Source organism: Blennius ocellaris (genome assembly GCF_963422515.1).
Source record: "Blennius ocellaris genome assembly, chromosome: 14".
Lineage (NCBI taxonomy): Eukaryota > Metazoa > Chordata > Actinopteri > Blenniiformes > Blenniidae > Blennius > Blennius ocellaris.
The window spans coordinates 14010193-14035007 of NC_137663.1; the positions used below are offsets into that span (position 1 = coordinate 14010193).

Consider the following 24815-nt stretch of genomic DNA (forward strand, 5'->3'; position numbering starts at 1 on the left):
TTGGAGGGGAAAAAATCATATGCACAATTAATATGCACTGTATATCTGCCATTATGGATATCGGGTATTTATTCAGTTTAATAATTTATTTAATTTATTTCCTGGTTCAAATAAACCTCAGAAACACACATAATCTAGAATAAAGAGTTCAAGGCCACTGAAAACTAGTGTGTACTTATTGTTTATTTTCCTCAGAAGTATTTCAGCGGTGGAAATAGTGCGCATGCGCAACCGAATCAAATGACTCAGACAACCGATTAACTTGGATAAACGACTCAAAAACCCATGAGTCAGTTCAAAGAGTCGGGTTTCTCATCACGAGTCTGTTGAGTAGAGCCCGAGTAAAAGAAAACACACGTGACGTCAGCTGACTCCGAGTCTGCACGAGAGCGAGTGAGGGAGCAGCGGGCGCGCGCTTCATACGCTGAAGGAGCCGTATGAGGAAGGGCACCTCGACCCTGCGTTCAGAGCAGTTTGTCCTTTTTACAAGCAGGTCTGTCAAGAAACGTCCCATCTGTCTTTATTCACGTCGTTCACCTCTGCGGAACACTTGAGAGTATTAGCGCGAGCGCTGAGGAACTACGTCGCGTGCTAGCTGCTGTGTGTCGTGGAGTTTTGCAAGTACCGGATGTTTTTGTTTGTGTCGTAACTTTGTATCACTTGTTTATGGTTGGTTAAAGAAATGTGCTACTTTATACTTTTCTTACACTGTACCTTGTTGTTTGTTCTCGCCCAGTACCAGCGGAAGTGCACAGACAGCGGTGGGACGATGAGGCTCCTCACCCGGCAGCTCATGTTTACCAGCTCTCTGGCTCTAATGCTAGCCGGGTTTGGGTTCTGCCTCCCGGCTCGGTCCTCTAGCCAGCCCCGGCTGGACCTCTTGGAGCTAATCGACCACCAGAGAGTCGGATTTAACTGGAGGAACGTCACCTGCCCCCTGTGCAAAACTGTCTTCACCATCCTCGATATCGCCCTTCTTGTAATGCCTTTATATTGTTTCTTAGCCATCGGTGAAAGTCTAAACAGATTCTGTTGTTGAATTGGGAAATCACATGAGAAAAACTATTTTTTTAAGCCAATCCAATTAAACCCAGACCTCATTATCTAACACATGACCTGATCTTTTTTTGGCCAGACATTAACACTATTTAAAATAAATTCAGCCTTTAAGCTCGACCTGATCAAAAGCCAGTTACAGTCTTTAAGATTTTGGCTTGTTAACCCTAACCTGGAAGAAAGTGGTTCTTTTGCTATAAAAAATGACACCTGGATTCTTAAAGAGACCCAGAGTTTTTTCTTTTGCACTTGAAACTTAATTTAATAACTTCTTTAATTTTTTTTTTCCCAAGACACTACAGGCTGTGTAAAACACAGATATGTAGCCAAACTTAAACTTTTTGTACCTCTCTTGACCCATTGAAACTTCACGGGACACTTTTCTCTATAGCAACACTACTGGAACTCATCTTCGACTAATTTAATATCTTCAAAATTAACCTGAGATCTTTCAACCAGGCTTTTTATTTGGTGTATTTCTCACAAGGTTTCTATATATGTATTACTCCAGTCAAAGATGCACATTCACCTTTATTAGTTGAGAACTGTGGTTTAAAATATTTAATTTAGAGCATTCTTGGGATTTATTTAATCCTTACTGCTCTCTGTATCGCTCGTTCTGTTTTAATTCTGCTGAGAGTCAGGATCATTTTCTGCCCTTTCAAATGATTTAACATTTCTTCTATGGGGACTGATTTGTTAAGTATCTGAAGAGAAAAAAATATGTTTCCCAAAGGCTCAACTCTATTCTGCTTCTTGAAAATCTGCTGGTGTTTATTGCTGATTCAGCAAACAAAACCTCCATGAGAGGCCATTATCATGTGATCCATTTGTTGATCTACAGTGAACTACTTGGCTTGTCAATATAGAGTTTGACCTGAACTGCACACTTTGTTTTTAAGGTTATTGTTGTACTGAAACTGTTATGACACCACTTCAATGCTGTCTTCTGTCCGTGTCTTAGTACCAACTTCTTTTTTGTTTAGTTAAAAAAAAAAAAAAGGTCTTGAGTTGGTGCAGTTTCATTTTTAGGGCTTGAGCATCCATGTATTAAATTCTAACCCTCTTGGCATACCTTGTTCTGCTTTGTCACCCCTTTCAGAACGATGCAAATGAAGAACGAGTGGCGCGCGCTGTGAGTGAAGCGTGCATCCGTCTCCATTTGGCTGATGAGCAAGTGTGTCGCGAAATTATCGAGCTGTTCAGGGATGACTTCATAAGAGCCCTGCAACAGTCTCTGCTGTGGCCCAGTGAGGCGTGTGCGATTTTGGTGGGCCCTTCCTGTGGCGCGTTTGATGTTTACGCACCCTGGAACATCACCTTGCCCAAGGTCCCTAAGCCCCCTGTGAAACCACCCTCTCCTCCTAAACCGGGCTCCCCACAGAGCAGGGTCTTATTTCTCACCGACATCCACTGGGATAAGGTCAGTGCATCCTGCAAAGTGAACATTTAAATCAGAATATTATTGATTTATTTGTCATTTTTCATGTGTGTGATGACTTGTTTGTTTCTCTACTGCCTCAAATGGTGTATTTCAGTTAATGTGTGGGAATTTATAGATTACATTTAGGTCACACTGTGAAAACACGAGTTTCAGGTCACTGATTTACTTGGGTTTTAAGGTTTTACTGTGGTCACGTGACTTAGTTTCCATCGATTTCTCCACCGACAGGAGTATGAAGTTGGCAGTGCTGCCGACTGCAAGGAGCCTCTGTGCTGTCGTAATGACTCGGGCTCTCCCACCTGGAGGCGCAGGGAGGCTGGTTACTGGGGAACCTACAGCAAGTGTGACCTTCCCCTGTGGACGGTGGAGAACCTGCTGCAGAATGCAGCCAAGTCGGGCTCGTGGGACTGGGTCTACTGGACTGGGGATATACCGGCACACAATGTTTGGTCTCAGACCAGGAAGCAGCAACTGTCAGAGCTCACAGTCATCTCCAGACTCATCCACAAGTGAGCTTAAAACTCATTTTCATTGTGATTTGCTATTTTCATTATCAATAGAGAGAACTTGTCGTTCAGCTTTTTGAGAAACCTGCCCCAGAGCAGTTTTAATGGAAGATCTGCTGAAGCACGGTGTAGAAATGACAGCTCTTTGAGATAGTTCAACTTTTGACCAACGGCGACTATTGGAATTCATTAACAACACGCTACTCGTGTACTCCGGCTCAAAGTGTGCTGATAATATTAAGCATGGGATTTCTGCTGCGTTTGTCGGGTGTTTGTCCAGTATTATCTGGAATTGATCCAAGCAGCTGTTGACTCTCACCTCTTCTGCCGTTTTTCTGCACAGACACTTGGGACCCAACGTCACAGTTTACCCCGCTATTGGAAACCACGAGAGCACGCCCGTGAACAGCTTCCCACCGCCCTTCATTCACGGCAACCGATCGGCCTCTTGGCTCTATGATGCCATGGCGGAGGAATGGGCACCATGGCTGCCCAAGCAGGCTTTGAAGACTTTGAGGTTGTTGATCATTTGTGTTTATTGTTTGATCTAAAGGTGCGCTATTGAACATTTCTTGTGTAGTTCAAGTCACCTTCTTGATAATTGCTGTGAGTTAACTTTAGATCATAAAGGAGATATCCGTATGCTTATTCACTTTTAGTTTCACTTCTGCTTAAAAGTACAAGAATGTGAAATATGACCAGTGTGGTCACAGCTCTCAGAATATTCGTCTATGTATTGAAGGTTTGGCATTTTTATGGCTCATTCAGTCACCAATGTATGTCTTTGGCTGTAATTTCAGATATGGGGGTTTCTACACAGCTGAAATTCAGCCTGGTTTGAGGGTGGTTTCTCTCAACATGAACTTCTGTGCACGAGAAAACTTCTGGCTGATGGTGAACTCCAGCGATCCGGCAAACCAGCTGCAGTGGTTGGTCCAAATCCTCCAGGCCAGCGAGGACAAGGGAGAGAAGGTGAGTTCAGTCGTGAAGCCGGCTAGTCGATTGAAAAGTCCACGTGCTGTTTAATGAGGCTCAGACCGTCTTAGCCCCGCAGGGTTCCTCAACATTATTTCATGTGCTCCTTATTTAGGTGCACATCATTGGTCACATACCACCCGGCCTGTGTCTGGGAAGCTGGAGCTGGAACTACTATCACATTGTCAACAGGTAGCCGCAGAATGCTGTACAATGTGAAGGTGCAGTGCGTAGCTGCTTGTGTTTATGACTGAGGGAAGTACTTCCACTTCGGTGGGGGTTCATTGCGGTCGAGAAGACCGTTGAAAGTTCCTCTCTGCAAATCTCACATGTGCAGACCAGGCATCATTTACTTGAAATGTGATGCTCGTAAGCCTCAAGCTGACTTCTTACCAGAAATCACTTGTCATGTTTCCTCCTTTGTTGCACACACCCCGCCTGTGATTTTTGATGTTGTTCTTAAGTTGCACGAGTTGTTTATTTCATTTTTCATTTTCTTTTCACAGATATGAAAGCACGATCACCGGGCAGTTTTTTGGCCACACACACCTGGATGAGTTTGAGATGTTTTATGACGAGGCCACCATGACGCGACCTTTAGGAGTGGCGTTTATCGCTCCTAGTGTCACCACCTATGTCAATCTCAACCCAGGTGAGTTCACACGCCGGTTGCTTTAAGTTGCAATATTCTGTAAGCGGCAGACTTGCAAAGCTGAACTGAAACTGTTTTTCAGGATACAGAGTTTATTACGTGGATGGGAATTACCACGACAGCTCTCGACTGGTGCTTGACCATGAAACTTACATCCTCAACTTGACGGAGGCAAACCACGGTCCTTCGGCGCCGCACGCTCCGGAACCAAACCCTCAGTGGAAACTACTGTACCGGGCCACGGAAGCGTATGGTCTCCCAACTCTGTTCCCCTCCGACTGTGATGGACTCTTGCAGACCTTCGTCAAAGACGACCGCGTATTCCAGAAGTTTTGGTACTTAAAACATAAAGGACACGTGTCGGAGCAGTGCAAGGAAGCCTGCAAAACGAGAGAGCTCTGCTCCCTGCGCAGCGGACGCTACGATGAGCTGGAGCTGTGCGACGCCCTCAATGGCTTCGGAGGAAATTTGGCTCGGGCCGTCAGGAAGACTCTCTGTTGACCGGGTAAAGGTTTAGACCGACTGGTCAGGATGGAGGGATGGGGCAATATGACCAAATATAGCATTGAACCAAAAACAAAAGTATTTTTGTTGCAGGTTCATCGAGCATATGTTTAATTGCAACAAGACTTGTGATCAAGTACTAATTTAACTGATGGTTTCTGAAAGAATTTCAGTTGAGCCGCATAAATTCATGGAGTTGTCCAACTGTTGTTTTTGCAATACCGATTGTGTCAAAGACTGCTTTAGTTGCACTGTCACATGTTGAGTTTACTTGAAAAGCAGATATTGAGGAATCCATGTAAAGCATACAACATAGGAGTTTGTCAGTTCTACTATAATGGGTGCCTTTTTTTCAGGCAATGATTGAATCCTTAGCAATATTGCATCGTTTAAGGTTCCCTTTTTTGTGTTATGGGTATGATCAGCAGCTTCATGAAGTCCCCGAACCTTCATTGGGTTTTCAAACACCTAATTTGAAATTTCCAATGTACATTGAAGAGTTTACTTTGAAATAGACGGCATAAGGTTTTACAGTGCAATCTTACCATTTGCTTGGATTTGATAGTGATGAAGTGTATCAGTTCCACTCTTAAATTCTCACCTTGTTTTGATAACCCCTTGTTTACAGCTATTGGTCTTTAGGTCACTGCTCTACCCTATCTGCCTCAGCAAAGATACCTTGAGAAGAAGAAAAATCAGTGTTTCTCATCCTGCCTGCACTTTAGATCTTTGCTCAGTTTATTACCTGGTTGAACAGACAAATGTGATAGATGACATGAGAAGGTTCTCCGGTTTGGGTCTGTGATTGTTTGATATGCCCAAGACAAGTAAGGCATTCCTAAATTAATTTAGAAATGTATAAAATGTGAATAAAAGCTTTTGCCTCGACTCATGTCTGAGTGGAAGATGTTAACAGTAATATCTCATGTACTCAACAGGAGTAGCATCTTAGTTTCAACTGAATTATTAACTCGAAGCAACATTCCAGAGGTTTTCAAAGTGCAAACAGGCCCCTATCCTTTTTTGCTTTTAAATAAGATAATGCATGCAATTTGAAATACCTCTTTATATTCTGATTCTTTTTTTAATTTATCTTATGATTCTCCATTGCAGTTTAGTATATTCAGCTGCAAAATCAATAATGAATTTCTGTAAACTCCACATTTTCTTTGTGTTTAGTTCTTGTTGGATACAATAATTCCCTTTAAAAGTCGCGTACATGAGCTCCCTCTAGTGGTAGAGAAAAATAGTCTGAAAATACAACGAATATTTTTTTTTTTTGATATTCACACAAGTAAAACATTAAATTCATATTTAAAATATGTTGTAAATCTTTACTTTTATTCTAGTATCAGCCTACCATGTCTGTTTTGTGATGCACTGATAATTTTGTTTGGTTCTGTACAAGCAATGGCTAACTGAAGATATCAAAGCTCTAAATACAACCAGGACATCTTGAGAGTTCAAGCTCCAGCTGGATGCTTCAGGTTTTCACTGTGGGATTTTTGTTTTCTACTATTCTGTGTCAGTGGTCATTAAGGTGATATTTTTAGTTCTATCCTACATTGGACTAAAATAACACATTTCTGAAACGTAAACAAGAAATGCACATTTCACCAGTTTAACAGTTTATTTGCCGTCCAGCATTCGCCACAGGTCCTGTTGAATACAAAATTCACATTTACAGTTCAAATAAATTCTTCTTAGTGTTGGTATTCACAGCAAATTGACTTATTAAAAAAAAAAAACGTGATCACTGAGATGAGGTGAAACTTTGATATTAAGATGAAACTGCTCCACTAATTTTGTATACAGTTTCTATCATTTCTGTCTTCACATCAACCTCCATGTAAATAATCATTGTGCTACAACAACCAGTAATAGCTTTATAGTGAGAATTATATAAAAATGAATGAATAGTTCTAAAGGGATGGACATATTAGTGTAGTCGTCCAGCAACTGACTGTACAAAAGACAGCCAAACTTTTTGGAAACGCAATTTCCTTAAGTATACATTTTTTATTTTTTTTTTTTTTAAAGGGTTCAACTTCAAAACTTACAAAACAAGTGTACCTGATTTGGTTCAGTGCATGATTTACTTCCCTTTCACCCAAAAACATAATCATATTGGCTATTAGCCACTTAAACCTTCAGCGTTTTCGTTCTTAATCTAGTGTTTGCTTCCTCTGCCTCAATTCACCATCCACCATTAAAACTACATGCCACAGTTTCCTTTTTGTATGCATACAGGGATTTTATTCAGGATCTGAGAAGAACATAGTGACACCGAAGTCTTCCTTGTAAAGGTCCCAGGTCTTTGGCTTGTGTGGGTTGTCCAGCTCTTCCCTGGGTAGAATCAGCCTGAGGACAGTTTGAAGGAAAATTGAATGAGAAACACAGTCAAAGCTGAGCTCTGCATTAATAAGTAACATTAACATACTTATTTTCCACAATGAACGAGGTATTGAACCAGAAGTAGAATGGGACATCTTCATATCCTTTTGGTAGACCCTAAGTATTAAAACAAAATGTTATTTCAATCACGGGGCCATCAGGGTACATGTAATAGTTGATCCTGATATATAATCTTTAAGTCTTATTTTGAAAAAAAACCTGAATTTAGAGGAGAAGCCAACAGACTAATAGAAAGATGCACTCACAGCACTTGATTCAAACATGACCTTCACGTCCCCTTCAACCACAGGCCCATTCTGGAAGCTGATGACCGCTGCATTATTGCCCACGTCGGGAAATACCTAAAAGCATTCAAAAGGCATCAAGTCGCCCACTCAACAAAATAGGACACACATGTACAAATAAATCAGGTGTGTGACACTCACTGTGCAGTTGTCCTGTTTGGCACACACACACTGAAACACCAGCTCTTTCTTCACAATTATCTTCACTTTGAGATCGCTGCCATCCCCTTTACCCACCCCTGAGCAAGAGCATACAGGTGATTATATATATACATATATACACACAGGAAGTGGAGGACCCTACTGGGGTGACGGTGTCCTGTGGATTTGCTGGTTACCTGCTATGGAGTTGATGCGGATGCTCTTGATCCCGAGGCTTTTGGAGGGAGGCAATTGTCTGTTGAACTTATTCTTCATGATCTCATAGTACCCCACATAGCGACTCTGTTTCGGAGACACACAACGAAAAAAAATTAAAATATCAAGATTTTATGAGTCTACAAAGACGTAACCTGTTGAATCATCAGTCATATCAGTATATTTTAAATATTTACTGTAGAATTAAAGTGATTTTGAAGGGTTTTTTTTCACTCGGGGTACGAGACAACATCTTTAACATTCAGTGAATTTGGTAGTTGCTTCTGACACCGACTGAAGATGAAAGTCGCCACTCAAGACAGTTTCTGGGGTTGTCCTTGCCTGTGATGGTGTCTCCACTCCCTGGAACTTGGAGCTCCGACTCTTGTCTGTCCTCCTCTCACCAAAGTAATCCAGACTATCCTATCATCCCCCCAAAAAAAACAGAAATAGGTGGCTATAATTCCAAATATATTGCTTATTCATAAATGTCAATATAACAATGCTGTACCTGTGCACTCTCAAACTGGTCGCTGTCGATAAGCCAGGTGCATATCATCGTACCCGTGCGTCCTGCGGAAGGCAGGAGTCACAAGAACATGTATGATTTAAATGATCAAATGACTAACTAATACAACTAAATATGCACTTGCTTCACCTTTTCCTCCTTTACAATGAATCGCGATGACATTTTGTGGATTAGCAGACATCCACTCCCTCACGTTCGCGGTGTATTTCAGCATGTCCCTGAGCACAAACGACAACAAAAACGTTCAACCACATTTCTGCATGCGTCAGAATCTTCATGGAAACGGCAAATCGGTTTGAAAAAGTGCAACATAAGCAATACATCTGGATCGTTACAATAATTTGTGTACACATATACTATGAATATAAGCACCAAGATGCCAAACGGAAATATGTACCATTGCACACCATGTGTTCTTGGCATTAATTAATACACGTATTGTCAAAATAGCATGAAGCAATCACAAATTCCATGATACCGATCAAAACATCATAGCATACTAGACGATGCCATCAAGATATTAAAACTGACAAAAATACACCATTGTGTAATATGCTGAGGAAAATACTAGAGTGCTGTCAAATACATAGAAAAACCACAGAATATAGGATGCATAAATGCAGTAACTATAAAAAGAGGTTATCTGTGTCTGTCAGCATATGTGAACTCTAATGAAAACAGGAAGAAAAGACACATCAGGTAGAACTGTTCACTCACTCCAAAGAGGGAACATTGTGGTCATCGATGAACACCCGTTCGACCCTGTAGTGGAAGAACTGGGGATCATATCCTTTCTCACCTGGAAATATATTAATCACATGCTTTGAGTAGTTCCACACAAAAGCAACATGACACACGTGACATGAGGAGAAACTCACTGCAAAGGTTGTAAACTTTATAGTGGCCGTCATGCTTAGTGTCGAGAAACCTGGCCACCTCCTGAACAGGGAAAAAGAAAAAGAAGCTGATTCAAGATTATGTGGAGGTGAAATGTGAATTGGACGCGTCCAGGATTCAGACTTACCTTGATTGGATTCCGATAGAAAGACTGTTTCCCAGATGAGGGGAAAGACATGGCGATGACACGATCTATGTCGAACAAAAAAAACAAAAACATGAACATAACCTGGTTTTTTTTTTTTTTTTTAAGATATCATTTCTGGTAAGCACCAAGTTTTATTCCACTTTCGCACAGCGTCAAGAACCCACCTGTGACATATGTGAGGTCAAGGTCAAAGCCATCCTTCTGATAACGCCGCTTGTTTTCAGAAACCTGAAAATTAAACGACAGGTTATTCTTCTGAGGCCATTTCTTCATGCCAACACAGACATAATCTTCCCGGTGTGTGAAGTCCAGTGGTGAGGATTTTACCATCCTCCTGGTCACTTTCTCCAACTCCTTCTTCTGAGCCGCCAGCCTGAAAACCCTCACGAGGATGATTATCCTCAGGAATCGCAGGAACGTCACCACTCTGGTAGAGATAACAGATAACACATGATGTGTATAATGTCGAAAAGTCTTCATACTGGCGCCATATGTTTTTTAACTGGTGCAAAAGTGACATTAAATGCAGGATAACATCAGGGTGAGGCAAAACTAAACAGTACATCACTGCTCGATATATTTGTAAATATGGATTATAATTGCAATTTTTTTTTTTTTGAATGCTTCAGGAGCAGTCATGGGGACAGGTGAGATACCTTGCTCCTGTGTTGCAGTCTTGTAATTCCAATGTTTTGTGTGTACTTTGATTATATCTGCCTGCACACTAATCACTGACCTAAATGTTGCAGTTTATGTTTTCATACTCATTTGTCCTGGTTACGTTGGGCAGACCGCTGAACTAAATAGCCCTGACTGGGATTATTAAGAATAGGAAAGTTGGATTGAACATTGTTTTTAAATAACACCATTAAAAATCTACCATAACAATTAACCTGACTGATGTATTGAGGTCCAATGTCATGTGAATCTAATGACACGTCTATGAAATCAGCGCAAAAAAATGTGGCAAGTGCCAAGTCAAAGTCCGCAAACAAAATAAAATAGAGCTAAACATTTTAAAATGTGAATTCTAGACCCTGAGCTTGGTACCTGGGGATGAGGCTGGCGCCTGACAGGTTAGTGAAGGTGTAGATCATGGTGATCACCAGCGTGACCACCACAACACAGGCATCGATGATGTTCAGCTTGGAGCTGAAGTACACTTTGAAACTAAAACGGACGCACAAATAGGGATGAGATTATTAGCAGGTCGCTGGAAGAAAAACAAAGTACTATCCTGCAACACAGATGCTGAGCAAAGCAACTGTCCGCCTCAAGGCCCAACCCCAAACATGCCATACATTTCCTGAACAGCTTCCTCTTCGTGGCATCCTGCTGAACTGATAATCACACGCACTTTCTGCTGACGCGGACTTCTTTGAATGTTTGCATCAGTCTTTGGGAAATTGCACACTCAGATTTACACGAAGGCAGCCGTGCAATAGCGACTACATTTTGAGGAGTTTACAAAGCACCGCAACAGTTTTCTGAGAACAGCGAGTATTTCCTTTGTGTAGTCAAATACGATCAGAAAGTCCGTGAAAAACGCAGAAATTACACATTTGATGAGAAAGGATTTGCAAAGACTCAGACAGGAGGTGATGAGATAACAAAACACCGCATGACTGGCCAGTTAATGACAGGGTGTCCACGACAATAAATACAGTGAAATGACAATGACTGCACTGCCAGACATCTGAGAGCATCAGCCGCCGTTCTCACGCACCCTTCCACGTAGACTCGCAGGAGAACATCAGCCAGGAAGAAGAAGGAGATGATGAGGGACACAGCCTCCAAAGCGTCTCTGGCCTCTACGCTCAACGCCGGCAGGGAGAAGTCCACAATCACAAGCACGATATCCACAATGATCAGTATCACTCCAAATATGCTGCAGGAGAGAGCGTAATCATATGTGACAACATTTGTTTCCACAATCTGACAGGGAAGTAAAAATCCCTGTAGTGACTCATTACCTTTTTGAAAATGTTAGAATAATTTTTAAAAAAAAGTGGGGGGGGGAAACTCACCGAACTCCAAAGGACATGACAAATGGAGTGATCTTTTTCCTAATGTTTCTGAAGATAAAGAATACGGAAGATACTGGTTTACAGATGCACTTCTAATTGAACAATCATGAGTAAATCAAGCCACCCCCACTCCCAAAAATCAGTACTTACTGGTACATTGTATCTGGTACCACATCTTCAGCCTTTCCATCATCAATCTCCACTTGGGCGTCCTCCATCTTTGCAACGTTCCTGGCACATTTAAAGATGCAGTGACATACAGCATAAGTTATCAAACACATCAACTGGTGTGCACACACAGAGTATTTCTTACCCATTCACCCCTGAATCTGATCCGGGGTTAAAGTAGACGGAGGACATGATGTGGGTACCTTCTTTCTTGGTTTGAGCTGTGGAGTGTGAAAACAAGTGTGTGTGGAGGTTAAATATCCTCATGAAGCTGCTGTTTAAAAGTGGAGAGTCAAGTGGAAATCTTTAACTCCCCTCTTTAAACTCTGTATCTCTCTATATAAGTGTAGTGGAAAATTTGAAGTCACTTATATACTGAGACATCTTTTAAAATCAGCTCCAGGGGAAAGCAAAGGATGAATGGGTGGATTGATGTATGGATCTTCTCACTATATAAACTTTCTAATGCAATGTTCAGCAGTTGTGTTGATCAAGCATGAAAACATAGTGCAGAGGAGGAGAGGGGAGCATGCAGTCATCCAACATTAGTTCAAAGTAACTTCGAAGAAATTTCAATATAATTCGTCAGTACCTGAGAAATCACCTTCCCCACAATCCTGTCCACAGCTTCCAGGGTTTAAAGACAAAACCAAAAAACAGCGACTTAAATCAAGTCAAAGCCCCACCGCACGCCTGCCTGCTTACCGTGTGGACTGTCATCCGTGAAATTATACGAGAACTCGTCTTGTGACTTCTTGTGCGGGCAAAGGAAGAAGGTTCAAAGGTTAACTGGGTAGAATTTTTTTTCAACCCATCCAGAGTTCCTCATCGTTTCTGCAAACGTAGCGGTTTCGAGACTTCCTGGACTTCACTGGGGGAAAAAAAGAAAAAAAAAAAGAAAAAAAAAGCCCAGCCCACTTTTTCACTTTGTTAGTTTTTATTCATCTTCTCCCATCAAGATCTCTTTCTGACCAAGCGTCACCTTCCTGCACAAAGTCAGTAAAAGTAGCACTGGTTTGAAAAAAGTAGGCCAGCAGCAGCAGCCCGCCCTCACATCTGCTTTCAATCATTAAATGTAAAATGTGCTGCATTCCCAAACTCCAGACAGCTTGTTCCTGCGGGGAAAGAGAGATAGAGAGAGAGAGAGAAAGAGAGAGAGAGAGAGAGCTGAGCTGCGTGCGTAAAGAGCTGCGTGCGCACATGCCAACGCAGTGACTTTCCTATTTATTTATTTATTTGAACTGTTTTATTATTTTTGTGAAGTTTTGGTAAAACCAGTCGAAATCAGGCATTGGAATCCTGTGTTTTGAAGAGGGGGAAAAAAGCGTATCCCCATAATTTAACCCTGGCATAGTTGGCGGAATAACCGGCGGCCGGTTAATCGTATTATTATTTTCATCATCATTTTCCTGCTGTTTTTTTTTTTTTTTTCTACCCTTGGTAGCATGGACACAAAAGGCCTATCAAAGCGTGCGGAACGCTCGGGAGTATGTCTAAAGAGGTTTCCGAATAAATAGCAATAAACCGCGAAAAAATATCCCATGCAAAGTGAATGGAAGAAGCACTTCATGGAAGAGATTAAAGGTATTTCGAGGGACATTTTGATATCATATAGAGCCAACAAAATATTTTTTGGATCATTTAAATTGATCGTTTAACAATAAAAGGTTGTGATTTAAGGCATAATAAGAATGGATGGTCTGTTCTTACAATGCCTGTTACAAAACCAACACATATTGCTCAAAAGTGACCATTGAGGAGTGATCATTGAGCCTGCTATTATTATTATTATTATTATTATTATTATTATTATTATTATTATATTTTAAAAATGTTAAAATATATTTCCTTCCACTTTTTAAAGCCATGATTACTAATATACACGGATTCATTCTCTGATTCAGCAACCAAAGAAGCATCTTTGTGTGCCCTAATAATTTTTTTTTTTTTTTTATAAACTTATTTTCCCCAGCTTGGATCCACATATTTGCATTTGTTTTACTCCGTTAAAAATTATCAAATGAAGTATAAAAAGTTGCTAAATGTAAGGGGACATTTTTTTTTCTTTAAAACAGGGGTGGCCCAGACCAGTAACATTGTGGCATAAAAACGTTTCAATCTAAACATTGGAGTTTTTTCTTTGTTGTGGCATGATTACATGATTAAAATGTCTGTATGGTCACAAAACCAAACAATTACCATGGAAAACCACTACAATCTCAACATAAAGCCAATTTTATAGGTGTGATCTGGTTCAAAAGTCTGTGAAACATATACATTTTGCATTATGCATGTTTTTGAAAAATTCACCCTGACAGCATGGCATTGAGGCTAGTGTTAGGCTACTCATATTGAGGTAGTAATCTTCCATAGCAGCATCACCAATATCTCAACTTGAGTCTAAGTGATGTTTCTTTGAAATGTTTATAATTTGCTTGGTGGTTTGTCGGGCAGAATTGGAACCTCTTGTGGGCTGGTTTTGGCCCTCGGGTGATGATGACTGAATGATTCTGAAATAGTAATGTTGCAAAAGAAAGAAATTTAAAAACTCAATTATAGATCAAACAAAAACACAAACCATTTTGAGAAGACAATACATATTTATGAATAATGCATACTTTTATTTCGTAAAGCGAAACACTGGTAAACAGTACAAGTATGTGAGGAATGAAGCACTATCAATCCATGAAGCCGAGACTGCTCATGTCTGGACCCTCTAATGTGGACCATGCAGAACTGGCCCAGCCTATAAATAATACTGACAAATCTTAAAGGGAGAAGAACACACAACCTGGAGGAAACAAGACAGGCACTGTGAAAAGAAGGTAAGCTTCTTGTATTGACCTGTTTTCTTATTCTAAAAACCTTTACAGGCTTTTTTTTTTGGTTTCTTATGGTATCAGTTGATTTTTAAACATCCAAATATAAACACTATTTATAATTTCAGAGAACTACGGACACAACAATGGTTTTCCTGGAAGTCATGTTGCTTTTGTTGGCATTGGCATGCCAAACCAAGATCTGTTCTGCACATCTGTTTGTACGTATCATGAAAGGATAGACCTTTTGTTTCTGTATTTACTATAAAGATATAAAAATGTGAAGTTTAAAGGTGGTACATTTTACATATAGCAAAGTGCTGTAATTCCTAGAAAGGTCTTTTGAAGAATGTTCCTTTTTAAAGCCCACATATTTGCTTCTCTCTCTTGTCGATATATCATAATGAGTTTAAAAATGTTTAAATGGATCTCATTATTTGAAGTTTTTCTTCCCTCATTTAAGGCAATAAACTCATGTGGGCCAGAGGTTGCAGCTCTGAAGAACAACATACGTAAACTAGAGAATGATCTGTTGATCAAAACTTGGCAAGTGGATCATGTGCAGATGCACAAATACTTCCAGCCATTTGAGTCTGTTGTGTCAGACAGCAAACGTCCAACTGAAACAACTCCTGGAGTGAACCACAACACCAGTGGGACTTCAGACAACTTGAATGCAACAATAATTAAACCACTTCCTTCTGCAGGAACCTTAATTGTCTATGACAAAGGTAAGAAAATAAAGCAGGTTTTGCAATACCAGTTTTGTATAAATACGAAACATTAGATTGGTGTATAAATGTTTGGCAGAAGAATGGTATTGTCATTTTGAATACTCTCTTACCAGACTGTTCTGAGCTGTTCGACAGACTGAAGCCATCGAGTGGTTTCTATCGCATCAGGCCCAAGTTACAACTGGAGCCCTTTTTAGTCTATTGTGATATGGAGGATGGAGGAGGGTGGACAGTGTTTCAGAAACGACGACATGGAAAAGTTGACTTCAACAGGTATAGTTAAGGTGACATAAAAGTTGACAAACTGCAGCTTATATTCAAAAAGAAAATGTCAAGAACTTCAGTATGATTATATTTGCGCATGAGTTGTTGGCAAAGCTTAAACAGTTACTACCAAACAGCAACTATACTATATTAAGTTAAATAGAAGTGTGGTTTTGACTTTAGAGATTGGGTGGACTACAAAGAAGGTTTTGGTGACTTCAAACTGTGGAATGATGAGTTTTGGTTGGGGAATGAGCAAATTCATTCCCTTCTATCAGAAGGTCAGTAAACGTTACAGAGTACAATCAAATCATTTAAGGGTTTCTTTGTTTTTTAGTGAATTATAACCTTTTTATGATTCCTGAGTGATTCCTTGCGTTTAATGTCCAAAAGGCCAAAACCTGGTGAAGATTGATCTGATGGACTGGGAGGGACGAAGAAGCTATGCCTTTTATGATAACTTCAAGATCACCAGTGAAGCTGTGAGATAATGTGTTCGACACAACTGCCTCTTGGTCTCAGAGTTAGACAGTCTTCTCTATATACCTTTCTTGCTCTTCCAGGATAAATATCGTCTCCAGTACGGTTCGTACAGTGGGAAAGCAGGAGATGCTCTGACTGGTGGGACAGGGATGGTGGAGCAGTGGTCGGCCTCTGTCGGTGGTATGCAGTTCAGCACAAGGGATCAGGTTAGTCACTCTTTTATATTTTAGCACAGTACTTATGTTTATGATTCTTGCAATTGTAAGATTGCTGTGTACAGATAACAACTGTGATAACACACAAAATCTTAACGATTTACAGGATAATGATCGCTACCTCCAAGGAAGCTGTGCCCAGGAAAATAAGGCAGGTTGGTGGTTTAACAGGTGAGACTTTACAACTTAAAACAAATAACAGCATTACTTAGCATAGCTGCATGATAACTTGAACCATTATAAAGAAGCTTACAATACTGAATCAGTTTCAGGTTTTATAACTTTTAATGAAAATACATTGCATTGATGTTGTAAACCAAATATCTTCTACAGATGCCATGCAGCCAACCTAAATGGAATCTTCTACCGCAAGGGGGAGTACAAGGGTCAGTATGACAACGGCGTGGTGTGGGGGACCTGGAAAGGCCTTTGGTATTCACTGAGGCACACCGCTATGAAGGTTCGACCTCTGGTTTTCTTGGACACCGTGGGCAGTGGAGCAGGGGATATGTAAAATCACCAGCCTATACACTCACTTGCTTTAGTTAAAACAGATAACACAGTCATATTTCAGCTGTCAGCATTTTAATTTCTCCCTTTCGGTTAAATCTATTATCTTCGATCAGTTATATAGTGTCTTTTCTATTCATTTCTCCCTGTAAAGTGTAAGCTACCAAAACATTAAAGCAAACAGCATTCCAGCTTTGATGCCTCCTTGATGTTTACTCAAAATAAACACTTTTGTTTTAATGTTTGCACTTTTGAGTTCTCAACATAGCTTGGATCACAAATTCAGAATATTCCATCATAGTGGACTATGAAAGCACAACAAAAGCAACACAGTAACCAGTATGGGAGTTCATGAAATATTCTGTGCCAGTTGTTGAAGTACAGAATAAAATTGTACTTTCAAAGTGCAGTGAAAACAGAAGATAGAAACATGGTAAGACACAAGTGAAAAAAATGCATTAAATATGACAAAAAACACCATATAAAATGCATTTAAAATGCTTAAAAATGAACTTAAATACATATTTGCTCCCACAGATGAATGTGTAACATTACAATCTATTAATACAACATGTTGTAGACTTGAGGGTTAGTAGAAAACCAATTTAATTTCAATTCGGCAGCACCTGTCCAATGTTTCTACTCCCAAGAGTGTGTCACCTACTCGTCCTCCCCAACAAACACTGAAGATAGATCCAGGTCCAGCATCCTCTGTTCTGCTTTGCTCAGCATGTAGGAGGATCCAGCACCACTGCTGTAGTCCTGAGGCACTGGCAGGGAGCAACAACGACCTCTTCTTTGCTCAATGGATGATACACTGAAGGTAGAGCTCCGCTGACGACCTCTGACCCCAGAGCAGGCTTGAGCCTCCTTTAATTTCCGGGCCAGCATGTTCCTCTGGATTGGCGATGGGCCACGACGGTTCCAATTCTGCTCAGCACGCTCTGCTCGGTCTACCCCTAAATGGTTTAGTCCATGAGAAGGGGATGGCCCAGTGGCTGGACCCCCAATTCCAGAGACAAGCTCTCTGCATCCACCTACTGGCTGACCAATGTTTTGCCTCTCCATGATCCCAGTGATGTCTGAGGGTGCACGTTCAGATGCTGAAAAACTGCTTGTGTTGGTTCCTGTGTGTTTGAGGCCACTGTTTTGAGAGGACACTGCTCTGGGTTTCTGCTCTGACACTGCATGTTCAGGAATTGAGTAAGCTTGGTACATTTGTCTTTCCCAACCTCGTTTAGTCCAACAACTTCCTTCAGGAAGAGTCCGAGATCCCACCTGAAAAAGACAGCATATAATCATTTATTCATGATTATTGACCCGAAAGTGCACAGTATAAATAAACATGAATTAGTTGTTTCTAAATCGGGAATCGAAGTTATTTAGGAAACCTGGGTCATGCTCCTTTCTCTGAACTGTGCAGATGATGGTTGTTGGAGTTTCGTGTCATTAAAACTGGACGTCCGCCGGAAATTTGGATTCCTATGATAGGAACTTCTGACTGGTCCATCTTCTCCTCCTCCTCCTCGTCCTCCTCTTAGACCTGCTAACCCACTCCTCTCTACCATCTCCACCCAATCAGCTGTGCGTTCACGCCATTTTGAGCTGGCTGCACTTCCATGACCAGAGACAGGAGCACCCAAGACCACGTCCACTCTCGGACTCAGTCTGTTTGGGGTTGTCCTCAGCGTCTGTTGTGGCAGCTCAGAAAAAGGAGCTGCAATACGAAAATGGTTGTGGGTGGCCTCATCTGTTAGGGCCAAAGGAAGAGCAGAGTGAGCAAAACCAGTTGGTGTGGGAATGGGAGAGTTGGTGAGTGAAGCAGATGTCTCCACTACTGTGTCATGGACAGGGCTTGAAGAGACATGGTACAATTGTGTGGCCTCTTTTAACCCCTTCTTTTTCATTTCTTTTAACTGCTGCTGAGCCAGCCGGTACCTAGAAAGACAATGACATTTCATTTTCCCAAATTGGGGTTGTAAAAGGGCACATTTTCCAAAACACAGAATACAATGAGAGTAAGAAGTACTCCAAATTGTAAACATACCCAAATACTGGTGGCAGCATCTTTTGGCCTGTGGGAGACAGTCTTTCTGGATCCTGTGATAGTGGCATCGCCAGAGTCTGTGCGAGAGGCGGACTCCCTACAGGAGGTCTATCTGTCTGTGCTCCCACGCTCACTCCCACTGATGGGCTGTGAGCATCAGAAAGACTGGGTCTTTGGAGACTGTGCCCACAGATGGAGGCCTCATCTGAGAGCTTGCGCCCTCCAGGGGAATGCATGGAGCCTTGACGGACAGAGCTGCACTGAGGGGCCTGACAAAACTTTCGCCACACAGTCACCAAAATGGTGGCCATGATCACAGCCAGGCAAAGGGAGATACCTGCCACAACGACCATGTTACTGCCAAATGGTGCAGCGCCAATATTTACAGGTGGAGCAGAGGGAGAAGCACCAGGTGCCACTGGGGAATACATAGAAACAGTGGGTGAATCATGAGGTCCTGTCACGTTTACAGGCTGGGCCTCCAAAAACAGTGAGTAGTTTATTGAAACAAAAAACAAAAAACAGAAAAGCCATAGATATTAGCAACAGAAGAGACTGACCAGAGCAGTCTTCCAGCGAGCAGAGGGACTGTTCCTTCACCATGCCAGTGCACTGCATGCCTCCCACGCCTGAGGGCAGTAAACACTCACGCTCTCGCTCCCTCACCCCCTCTCCGCAGCTCACACTACACAAACTCCACGGCCGCCAAGGTCCCCAGGACTCTGCAGGGGAAAGCAAAATATTACGATGCAATTAAAGTTAGCAGTTTACAAGCTCTGATTCACGGCTGAGGTTGGACACAGAGCTGTTTGAAGCTGAACCTTTTCCTTATAATGCATTATTTGGTTTGGAAATGTTGTTGTCGTTGACAGGAGTTTATGAATCTTCAGAATATGGATGATAAATCCTAAATGATTATTTTACTCCATAAAAACTTTATCTGTCAGCAAATCATCTGTCTTGCTGACACAATGATGCTGCTGAATGGCAAACAAAGGTAGCGAGTTACAAAATGCATGGCAGCTGCCAAATGTCAATGAAACCATCAATTAAAGCTCACCTGCACTCTTGTAAACCACCAGACAAGTCTGCGTCGGACTTGGGGAACGACTGAAGTTGAAAACAAAGCGAAAGCAGTACTTATTTCTTCCCGGATAAAACACAGAACAGTTGAACTCTGTCTCGTTCTCTCCCTGAGTCAGCCAGTTAAAGGCTAGTGGAGGAGACGATTGCTCCTCTGGTCCAAATCCCATCAATGCAGAGGAACCAGCAACGCCTCTACCAACTGCTGCGTCACTGTACAGCAAGACTTTTCCACTGATGTGAGCACATGGTGGGGTTATCAATTTAACAGTCATAGTTCCTTCACAGCCACTCTTGTAAGCATGGGCATTTTCCACCAGCAGTTTATAAGAGAAGATCCGAGACAGGTATAGAGGGCCAGAGCTCTTCACTTCCTGTGTTGTATGAGGAGAACGTATAGCCACTCTTATGAAGTCTCTTTCTGTGAATGGAAAGGCGCAGGACAGCTGGACACTCTGTGAGCGGAGGGGCCTGATTGAATGCCGTGTGCGGGCTCGGACCTTGTCGATGCTGTTTCGCCCGATCTGGTTATACTCCATATAGCTGACTTCGAGAAAGAGGGCAGAGTCGATGCCACTGGAGCAAGCCTGAAAATGTTCATTTGTGGATATTCCAACCTGGGGAGGGTTGCAGAATAGAAGAGCATTAATTGTAATGACAATAATAACCAAGCCAGGTTGAATCAGTCTAATGTTGTATTTGTCTTACCTGAAAGGATCCTGAGTGGTTTCCGACTCTATCCACAGCAATGTGGAAGGTGGGCCACTGCACTTGTAGTTCTGAACTCCACCACAAGGTAGTGCTCTCTTTGCTGCTGGTGTTGGAGCCTCTGGCATTAGAAACTGTGGTGATGCTGGTCTGTCTCAGCAGGAACCGGAAAGCTCCTGCATACAGGAAGCAGGAGCAGTCGAACTCCACCCTACCGGACGGTTGGTTGTTAGGAAGAGTCCTGGTCTGGAGGGTGGTGTTGTTTTCCATATTGACCAGAGAGAGGCTGATGTTGCAACTTATGGTGGCGTTGCATTTTGAACTGAAGTCCACAAAAACACTGCTGCTGCTCAGGGCAATGTGGAAGGAAGGCCAGATATTGAGCTCTGCAAAAGCTAAAGAACAGCATGCACATATAAAGATGATGAAAGACATAAACTTATACTCAAAGTTTCAAGTATGTTGCGCAAAAACCTTTGAATATGTATGCTTTGAGTTTGTGATTTTGCAAGCTATGAATTATGAGTTAAATCGATGTGGTGGGTAATAGGCTAGGCTATGTCAATAGGCATGACTTTATATGCACAGAATCCAGATAGAACTAAGAGGAAAAGCAGGGGGCAACGTCATATTTTAGGAGCTATTGTGCTGCATGATTCCTGTTGTGCAGGCCTCACAAAGCAAAGAGGAAGTGAGGAAGGAAGAGGCTGACCATACATCATCCCCATCCACTTATCCATCTTTTGTTTCAGCACAGCCTCCCTTTTTCAATTAAATGTGAGTTAACTACATTAAGGGGCAACCATGGTCGAGTGGGTATATGACCCACTTAATAACCGAAGGGTTGGCGGTTTGGAATCCCACTTCAGTTATTGTCGTTGGGTCCTTGGGCAGGGCACTTTACCCACATTGCCTCATACGAATGGGTATCAATGGAGTATGAATGTCGGTGTTGGTCGGAGGGGCCATAGGCGTGAAATGGCAGCCACGCCTCTGAATGAATAATGGTTTCTGTATGCGCTTTGATTCACCTTGAAAAAAGCGCTATATCAATTCAAGCCATTATTACATAGTGGGAAAAGGAGCAACATTTCACAAAATCTGATCAGTGTGTCATTTGGAAAAAGAGCTCACCATATCCCATAAACACTAGAAGGAAGGGCTGCAGTGAGACAACTTGTGGCATCCCGGAGTCTGTGCCTCTTTTTTCTCCTACTCCACATGTCCATCCAATTTCACCTCCTCTGAACTAAAATAAAAAAATAAAGGCAAAAACTGAGAAGATGGTGTCAGGCAGCAGTGAACATACTGTAAGCAGGAAGAGACTGAGTATGAAAGAGTGCAAGGTTAGAATGTATGTAATGGATGGTTTACAGGAGCTCTTGCTCTTCCCTTCATTTGCGCAATGAGTATAACAAGCCGTCTTCACCATCACACAGTTGAAGGGGACTTTGTTCATAACAAGCTTTTGTTTGGATGCTTTAAGAATGTTTTCATATATATATGCATTAGTCTCATCATTTCTCTCAAATACTCAAGGTTCTCCTTACACACTCAAAAAATAAAATCAACTATACAGTTTTTCAGTTTACATATTAGAAATGTGTTTGATTAACATGGGCATATTGAGTTTCTTGTTGTTAAATGCTTCATTCTACTAAATGTTGGTCAGATAATATGAATAAATTCGATTCATTCTACTTAATATGAATTGATGGAAGTGTGTGACAGGATTAAATTACATTAACTCAACAAATTATTTTTGTGTTTGTGGAAATGACAGAATTATTCTTTTCAGTGCAGAAATCTGGACTTACAGAAGAGATCCAATAGTTACCATGTTGGATCATGCAGTTGGATTAACTTCCAATCAATCAGGGCTTACAAATATTGCTCCCAGTGCCTATTTATGTCCACAGCTTGGTATTCAAATGCGTCAAGGATCAACAAGGATCAAAAACAATCAAATTTGACTGAAAACAATGAGTGTAGGATAGAAATTGCATAACTGCATCCACAACCCTTAAATTAACCTGATTAGTCCCAAACCTCGCAGTGCCTTTATCATTGAGTGTGAAAATGCTGAAACTAACCAGACATTGAAGTTGTGGTACTCACGTGTTGCGTTGACTCAGTGTAGTGCTGCTCATCGCCACTTTTGCCAATTGAGATCCAGCCCCAACAGTAACGGTGTCTCCGTGTAGCGCATGTCTCCGTCCAGACAAACTGCGAGTAATGTCACAAATCAGCTCAGAGTCAGGAGGAGCTCCGTGAAGGCGCGCCCTGGTGTCCGGCGCGCGTAATGGAGACGCGCTGACTCTCAAAACGCCGAATTTACTCTCTTTCACACTTTGAATCAAACAATTAAGAAATGAGAATGAAGGCCAGAGTTTTCGACGAGATTTTGTACTTCTGAAATTTCATTTAATTTTAAATGTATTTATACTCACAGATTAGATTTATCTAAGGACCTCTCACTTTTACTCCCCATTCAAACAGGACTATCTGACGCCTTCCCAACACAAAGTGAAGTTTATTTTAAAAAAGAGATTTAATTAAATATTCTATTCTGTTCTATTGTATTGTATTGTATTGTATTGTATTGTATTGTATTCTGGCGTATCGATCAGTTTAAACATCGATTTTAATTTTGTATTGAATACGTTTCAAACACTGCCCTTTACTTCTCCTGAAGAGGTTGAATCATTACTCTTTTTAATCTGTACTTTTACTTAAACTTACTTTTGTGTTCTTGGATCTGTTATTGTTTTGACGAAAAGGACAAATACATAAACATAAAGAGACTACATTTTGGAAGGTGGTAATGAATTAATGAATGAACACAAAAGTACAAAAATTACTTTTTTCTTCCAAACATGTCAATGTTCATCCTTCTTATAACTAGCCTCTAAAGTGGATTGCCTAAGTTCGAGAAATTTCCTGTCATAATATCCATCACTGTATGACTAACACATGTTAAAAGTTGCAGTTGCATATAAATCACTTCAAAGATTATTGAGAAATGACAAAGATATAGGTAGGTGTACAAAGTAAGCAAGCTGTAACATATGCAAGTGTTTATTAAAAAAAAGTTATCTAAAAGAAATCTAAAGAAAGAAATGCACAATTTATTCACCTGCAGAAATTATTGTATTTAATATCAATTCATTGTGTTCACTGCAGGAAACTGTGAGACTATGTAACTCATTAGATTCTCCCCACACAAAACATTTATCTGGAATCATTCCAATGAAAAAAGATTATTGATATGAACCATTCATTAGATTAGTGAGAAGCTTTATGCAATGCAATTTTTTGAGTGCTCTCTTTACCTCCATTCACTTTTGTAGGTATTTTATTTCATGTTTTATCAGATTTTGTGTTATTCATGGCTACATCTTATAAATACCAGATAAAGTTATACCAGTCCATCGTAGTACCTATTTTTACATCCAACAGTTCCGCTGAAGGCTAATAGGATGCATGTATCCCTTATGATATTCATCAGACCTGCCTCAGTTAGGATTGCAAAATTCCCTGAGTCAATTTAATTAACCTACTGTCAATAAGTGAGTCACGTGGCGGTGTAATCTCATCAGCTCTGCAGAGAGAAAGCCAGCATTCTGCAGGAAGCTTTACTTGAGATGAAACATGGTTAACTGCTCAGCTCATCTCAGCATTGGAAAATGAGCTTTTATCTGCTCACTGCTGCACGGAGGCCCAACAATGAAAAACAAAGGAAGTCGATCTAACAGTAAAAGAAAAAGTCATTACATTAGGTGTTCCTTATTACCTTTTGAAATCTTCACTTTGCCATTTAATGGAAGTGCTTAGTTTTCAATTCAGCTGAAAAAAAACCCTTTCATACAACCTGTCCACCCACCCCAACCTGGTTTTTGTCAAAAATGCTCTGTGATAAATAACCTGTTATTTGGAGTTGCATTTTATATGATCTCTTATTGAATATACAACGTTGTGACATTCACAGAC

The 24815-nt window shown here is 41.1% G+C and overlaps 4 protein-coding genes across 9 annotated transcripts; 2 read left to right on the top strand and 2 right to left on the bottom strand.

Moving 5' to 3' along the window:
* The first annotated feature begins 407 nt into the window (after nucleotides 1–407).
* Nucleotides 408–5967, top strand: smpd1 (sphingomyelin phosphodiesterase 1). 3 transcript variants are annotated; one of them, XM_080509437.1, is made up of 9 exons: nucleotides 408–493; nucleotides 737–979; nucleotides 2159–2479; nucleotides 2729–3009; nucleotides 3350–3523; nucleotides 3807–3978; nucleotides 4097–4173; nucleotides 4488–4633; nucleotides 4716–5967. In XM_080509437.1, the coding sequence occupies exons 2-9, from the start codon at nucleotides 770–772 to the stop codon at nucleotides 5132–5134; spliced, it is 1800 nt and encodes a 599-aa protein (XP_080365563.1). In that variant the 5' UTR covers nucleotides 408–493; nucleotides 737–769; the 3' UTR covers nucleotides 5135–5967. The 3 variants fall into 3 exon arrangements, with proteins under 3 accessions (XP_080365563.1, XP_080365564.1, XP_080365562.1); XM_080509438.1 differs by having other exon boundaries at nucleotides 448–621; XM_080509436.1 differs by having other exon boundaries at nucleotides 448–979.
* Nucleotides 5968–6778: 811 nt separating this feature from the next.
* tpte (transmembrane phosphatase with tensin homology) lies at nucleotides 6779–12828 on the bottom strand. 4 transcript variants are annotated; one of them, XM_080509144.1, is made up of 19 exons: nucleotides 12668–12828; nucleotides 12108–12183; nucleotides 11945–12025; nucleotides 11795–11842; nucleotides 11494–11655; nucleotides 10818–10937; nucleotides 10095–10194; nucleotides 9932–9995; nucleotides 9747–9811; nucleotides 9601–9661; nucleotides 9440–9521; nucleotides 8852–8940; nucleotides 8705–8766; nucleotides 8536–8616; nucleotides 8175–8280; nucleotides 7978–8075; nucleotides 7798–7893; nucleotides 7578–7648; nucleotides 6779–7498 (listed from the first exon to the last, which is right to left on the bottom strand). In XM_080509144.1, the coding sequence occupies exons 2-19, from the start codon at nucleotides 12152–12154 to the stop codon at nucleotides 7393–7395; spliced, it is 1539 nt and encodes a 512-aa protein (XP_080365270.1). In that variant the 5' UTR covers nucleotides 12155–12183; nucleotides 12668–12828; the 3' UTR covers nucleotides 6779–7392. The 4 variants fall into 4 exon arrangements, with proteins under 4 accessions (XP_080365270.1, XP_080365271.1, XP_080365272.1 ...); XM_080509145.1 differs by lacking the exon at nucleotides 12108–12183; XM_080509146.1 differs by lacking the exon at nucleotides 12108–12183 and having other exon boundaries at nucleotides 12555–12828.
* A 1907-nt stretch (nucleotides 12829–14735) lies between these two features.
* fgl1b (fibrinogen like 1B) lies at nucleotides 14736–17003 on the top strand. Its single transcript, XM_080509538.1, has 9 exons — nucleotides 14736–14787; nucleotides 14910–15002; nucleotides 15245–15512; nucleotides 15629–15788; nucleotides 15963–16060; nucleotides 16173–16261; nucleotides 16343–16468; nucleotides 16584–16648; nucleotides 16811–17003. The coding sequence occupies exons 2-9, from the start codon at nucleotides 14928–14930 to the stop codon at nucleotides 16989–16991; spliced, it is 1062 nt and encodes a 353-aa protein (XP_080365664.1). The 5' UTR covers nucleotides 14736–14787; nucleotides 14910–14927; the 3' UTR covers nucleotides 16992–17003.
* Nucleotides 17004–17632: 629 nt separating this feature from the next.
* thsd1 (thrombospondin, type I, domain containing 1) lies at nucleotides 17633–23045 on the bottom strand. Its single transcript, XM_080509537.1, has 8 exons — nucleotides 22944–23045; nucleotides 21960–22074; nucleotides 20826–21220; nucleotides 20095–20734; nucleotides 19595–19756; nucleotides 19035–19452; nucleotides 18379–18925; nucleotides 17633–18265 (listed from the first exon to the last, which is right to left on the bottom strand). Exons 2-8 carry the CDS (start codon nucleotides 22009–22011, stop codon nucleotides 17648–17650), a joined length of 2832 nt encoding a protein of 943 aa, XP_080365663.1. The 5' UTR covers nucleotides 22012–22074; nucleotides 22944–23045; the 3' UTR covers nucleotides 17633–17647.
* Between the last annotated feature and the right edge of the window lie 1770 nt (nucleotides 23046–24815).

Bases quoted from the DNA above. Each gene is read 5' to 3' on its own strand.
- fgl1b (XM_080509538.1), top strand. From the start codon at position 14,928: ATGGTTTTCCTGGAAGTCATGTTGCTTTTGTTGGCATTGGCATGCCAA. The intron at 15,513-15,628 runs GTAAGAAAATAA...CTCTCTTACCAG, and splicing joins CTTAATTGTCTATGACAAAG to ACTGTTCTGAGCTGTTCGAC. The intron at 16,262-16,342 runs GTGAGATAATGT...TTGCTCTTCCAG, and splicing joins TCAAGATCACCAGTGAAGCT to GATAAATATCGTCTCCAGTA.
- smpd1 (XM_080509436.1), top strand. From the start codon at position 683: ATGTGCTACTTTATACTTTTCTTACACTGTACCTTGTTGTTTGTTCTC. The intron at 2,480-2,728 runs GTCAGTGCATCC...CTCCACCGACAG, and splicing joins CCGACATCCACTGGGATAAG to GAGTATGAAGTTGGCAGTGC. The intron at 3,524-3,806 runs GTTGTTGATCAT...CTGTAATTTCAG, and splicing joins CAGGCTTTGAAGACTTTGAG to ATATGGGGGTTTCTACACAG.
- tpte (XM_080509143.1), bottom strand. From the start codon at position 12,229: ATGAGGATATTTAACCTCCACACACACTTGTTTTCACACTCCACAGCT. The intron at 10,195-10,817 runs GTACCAAGCTCA...TATCTCTACCAG, and splicing joins GGCGCCAGCCTCATCCCCAG to AGTGGTGACGTTCCTGCGAT. The intron at 8,767-8,851 runs GTGAAGCAAGTG...TGCCTTCCGCAG, and splicing joins TCATTGTAAAGGAGGAAAAG to GACGCACGGGTACGATGATA.
- thsd1 (XM_080509537.1), bottom strand. From the start codon at position 22,011: ATGCCACAAGTTGTCTCACTGCAGCCCTTCCTTCTAGTGTTTATGGGA. The intron at 21,221-21,959 runs GTGAGCTCTTTT...GCTGTTCTTTAG, and splicing joins TCTAGTGTTTATGGGATATG to CTTTTGCAGAGCTCAATATC. The intron at 18,926-19,034 runs GTATGTTTACAA...TTGTCTTTCTAG, and splicing joins ATGCTGCCACCAGTATTTGG to GTACCGGCTGGCTCAGCAGC.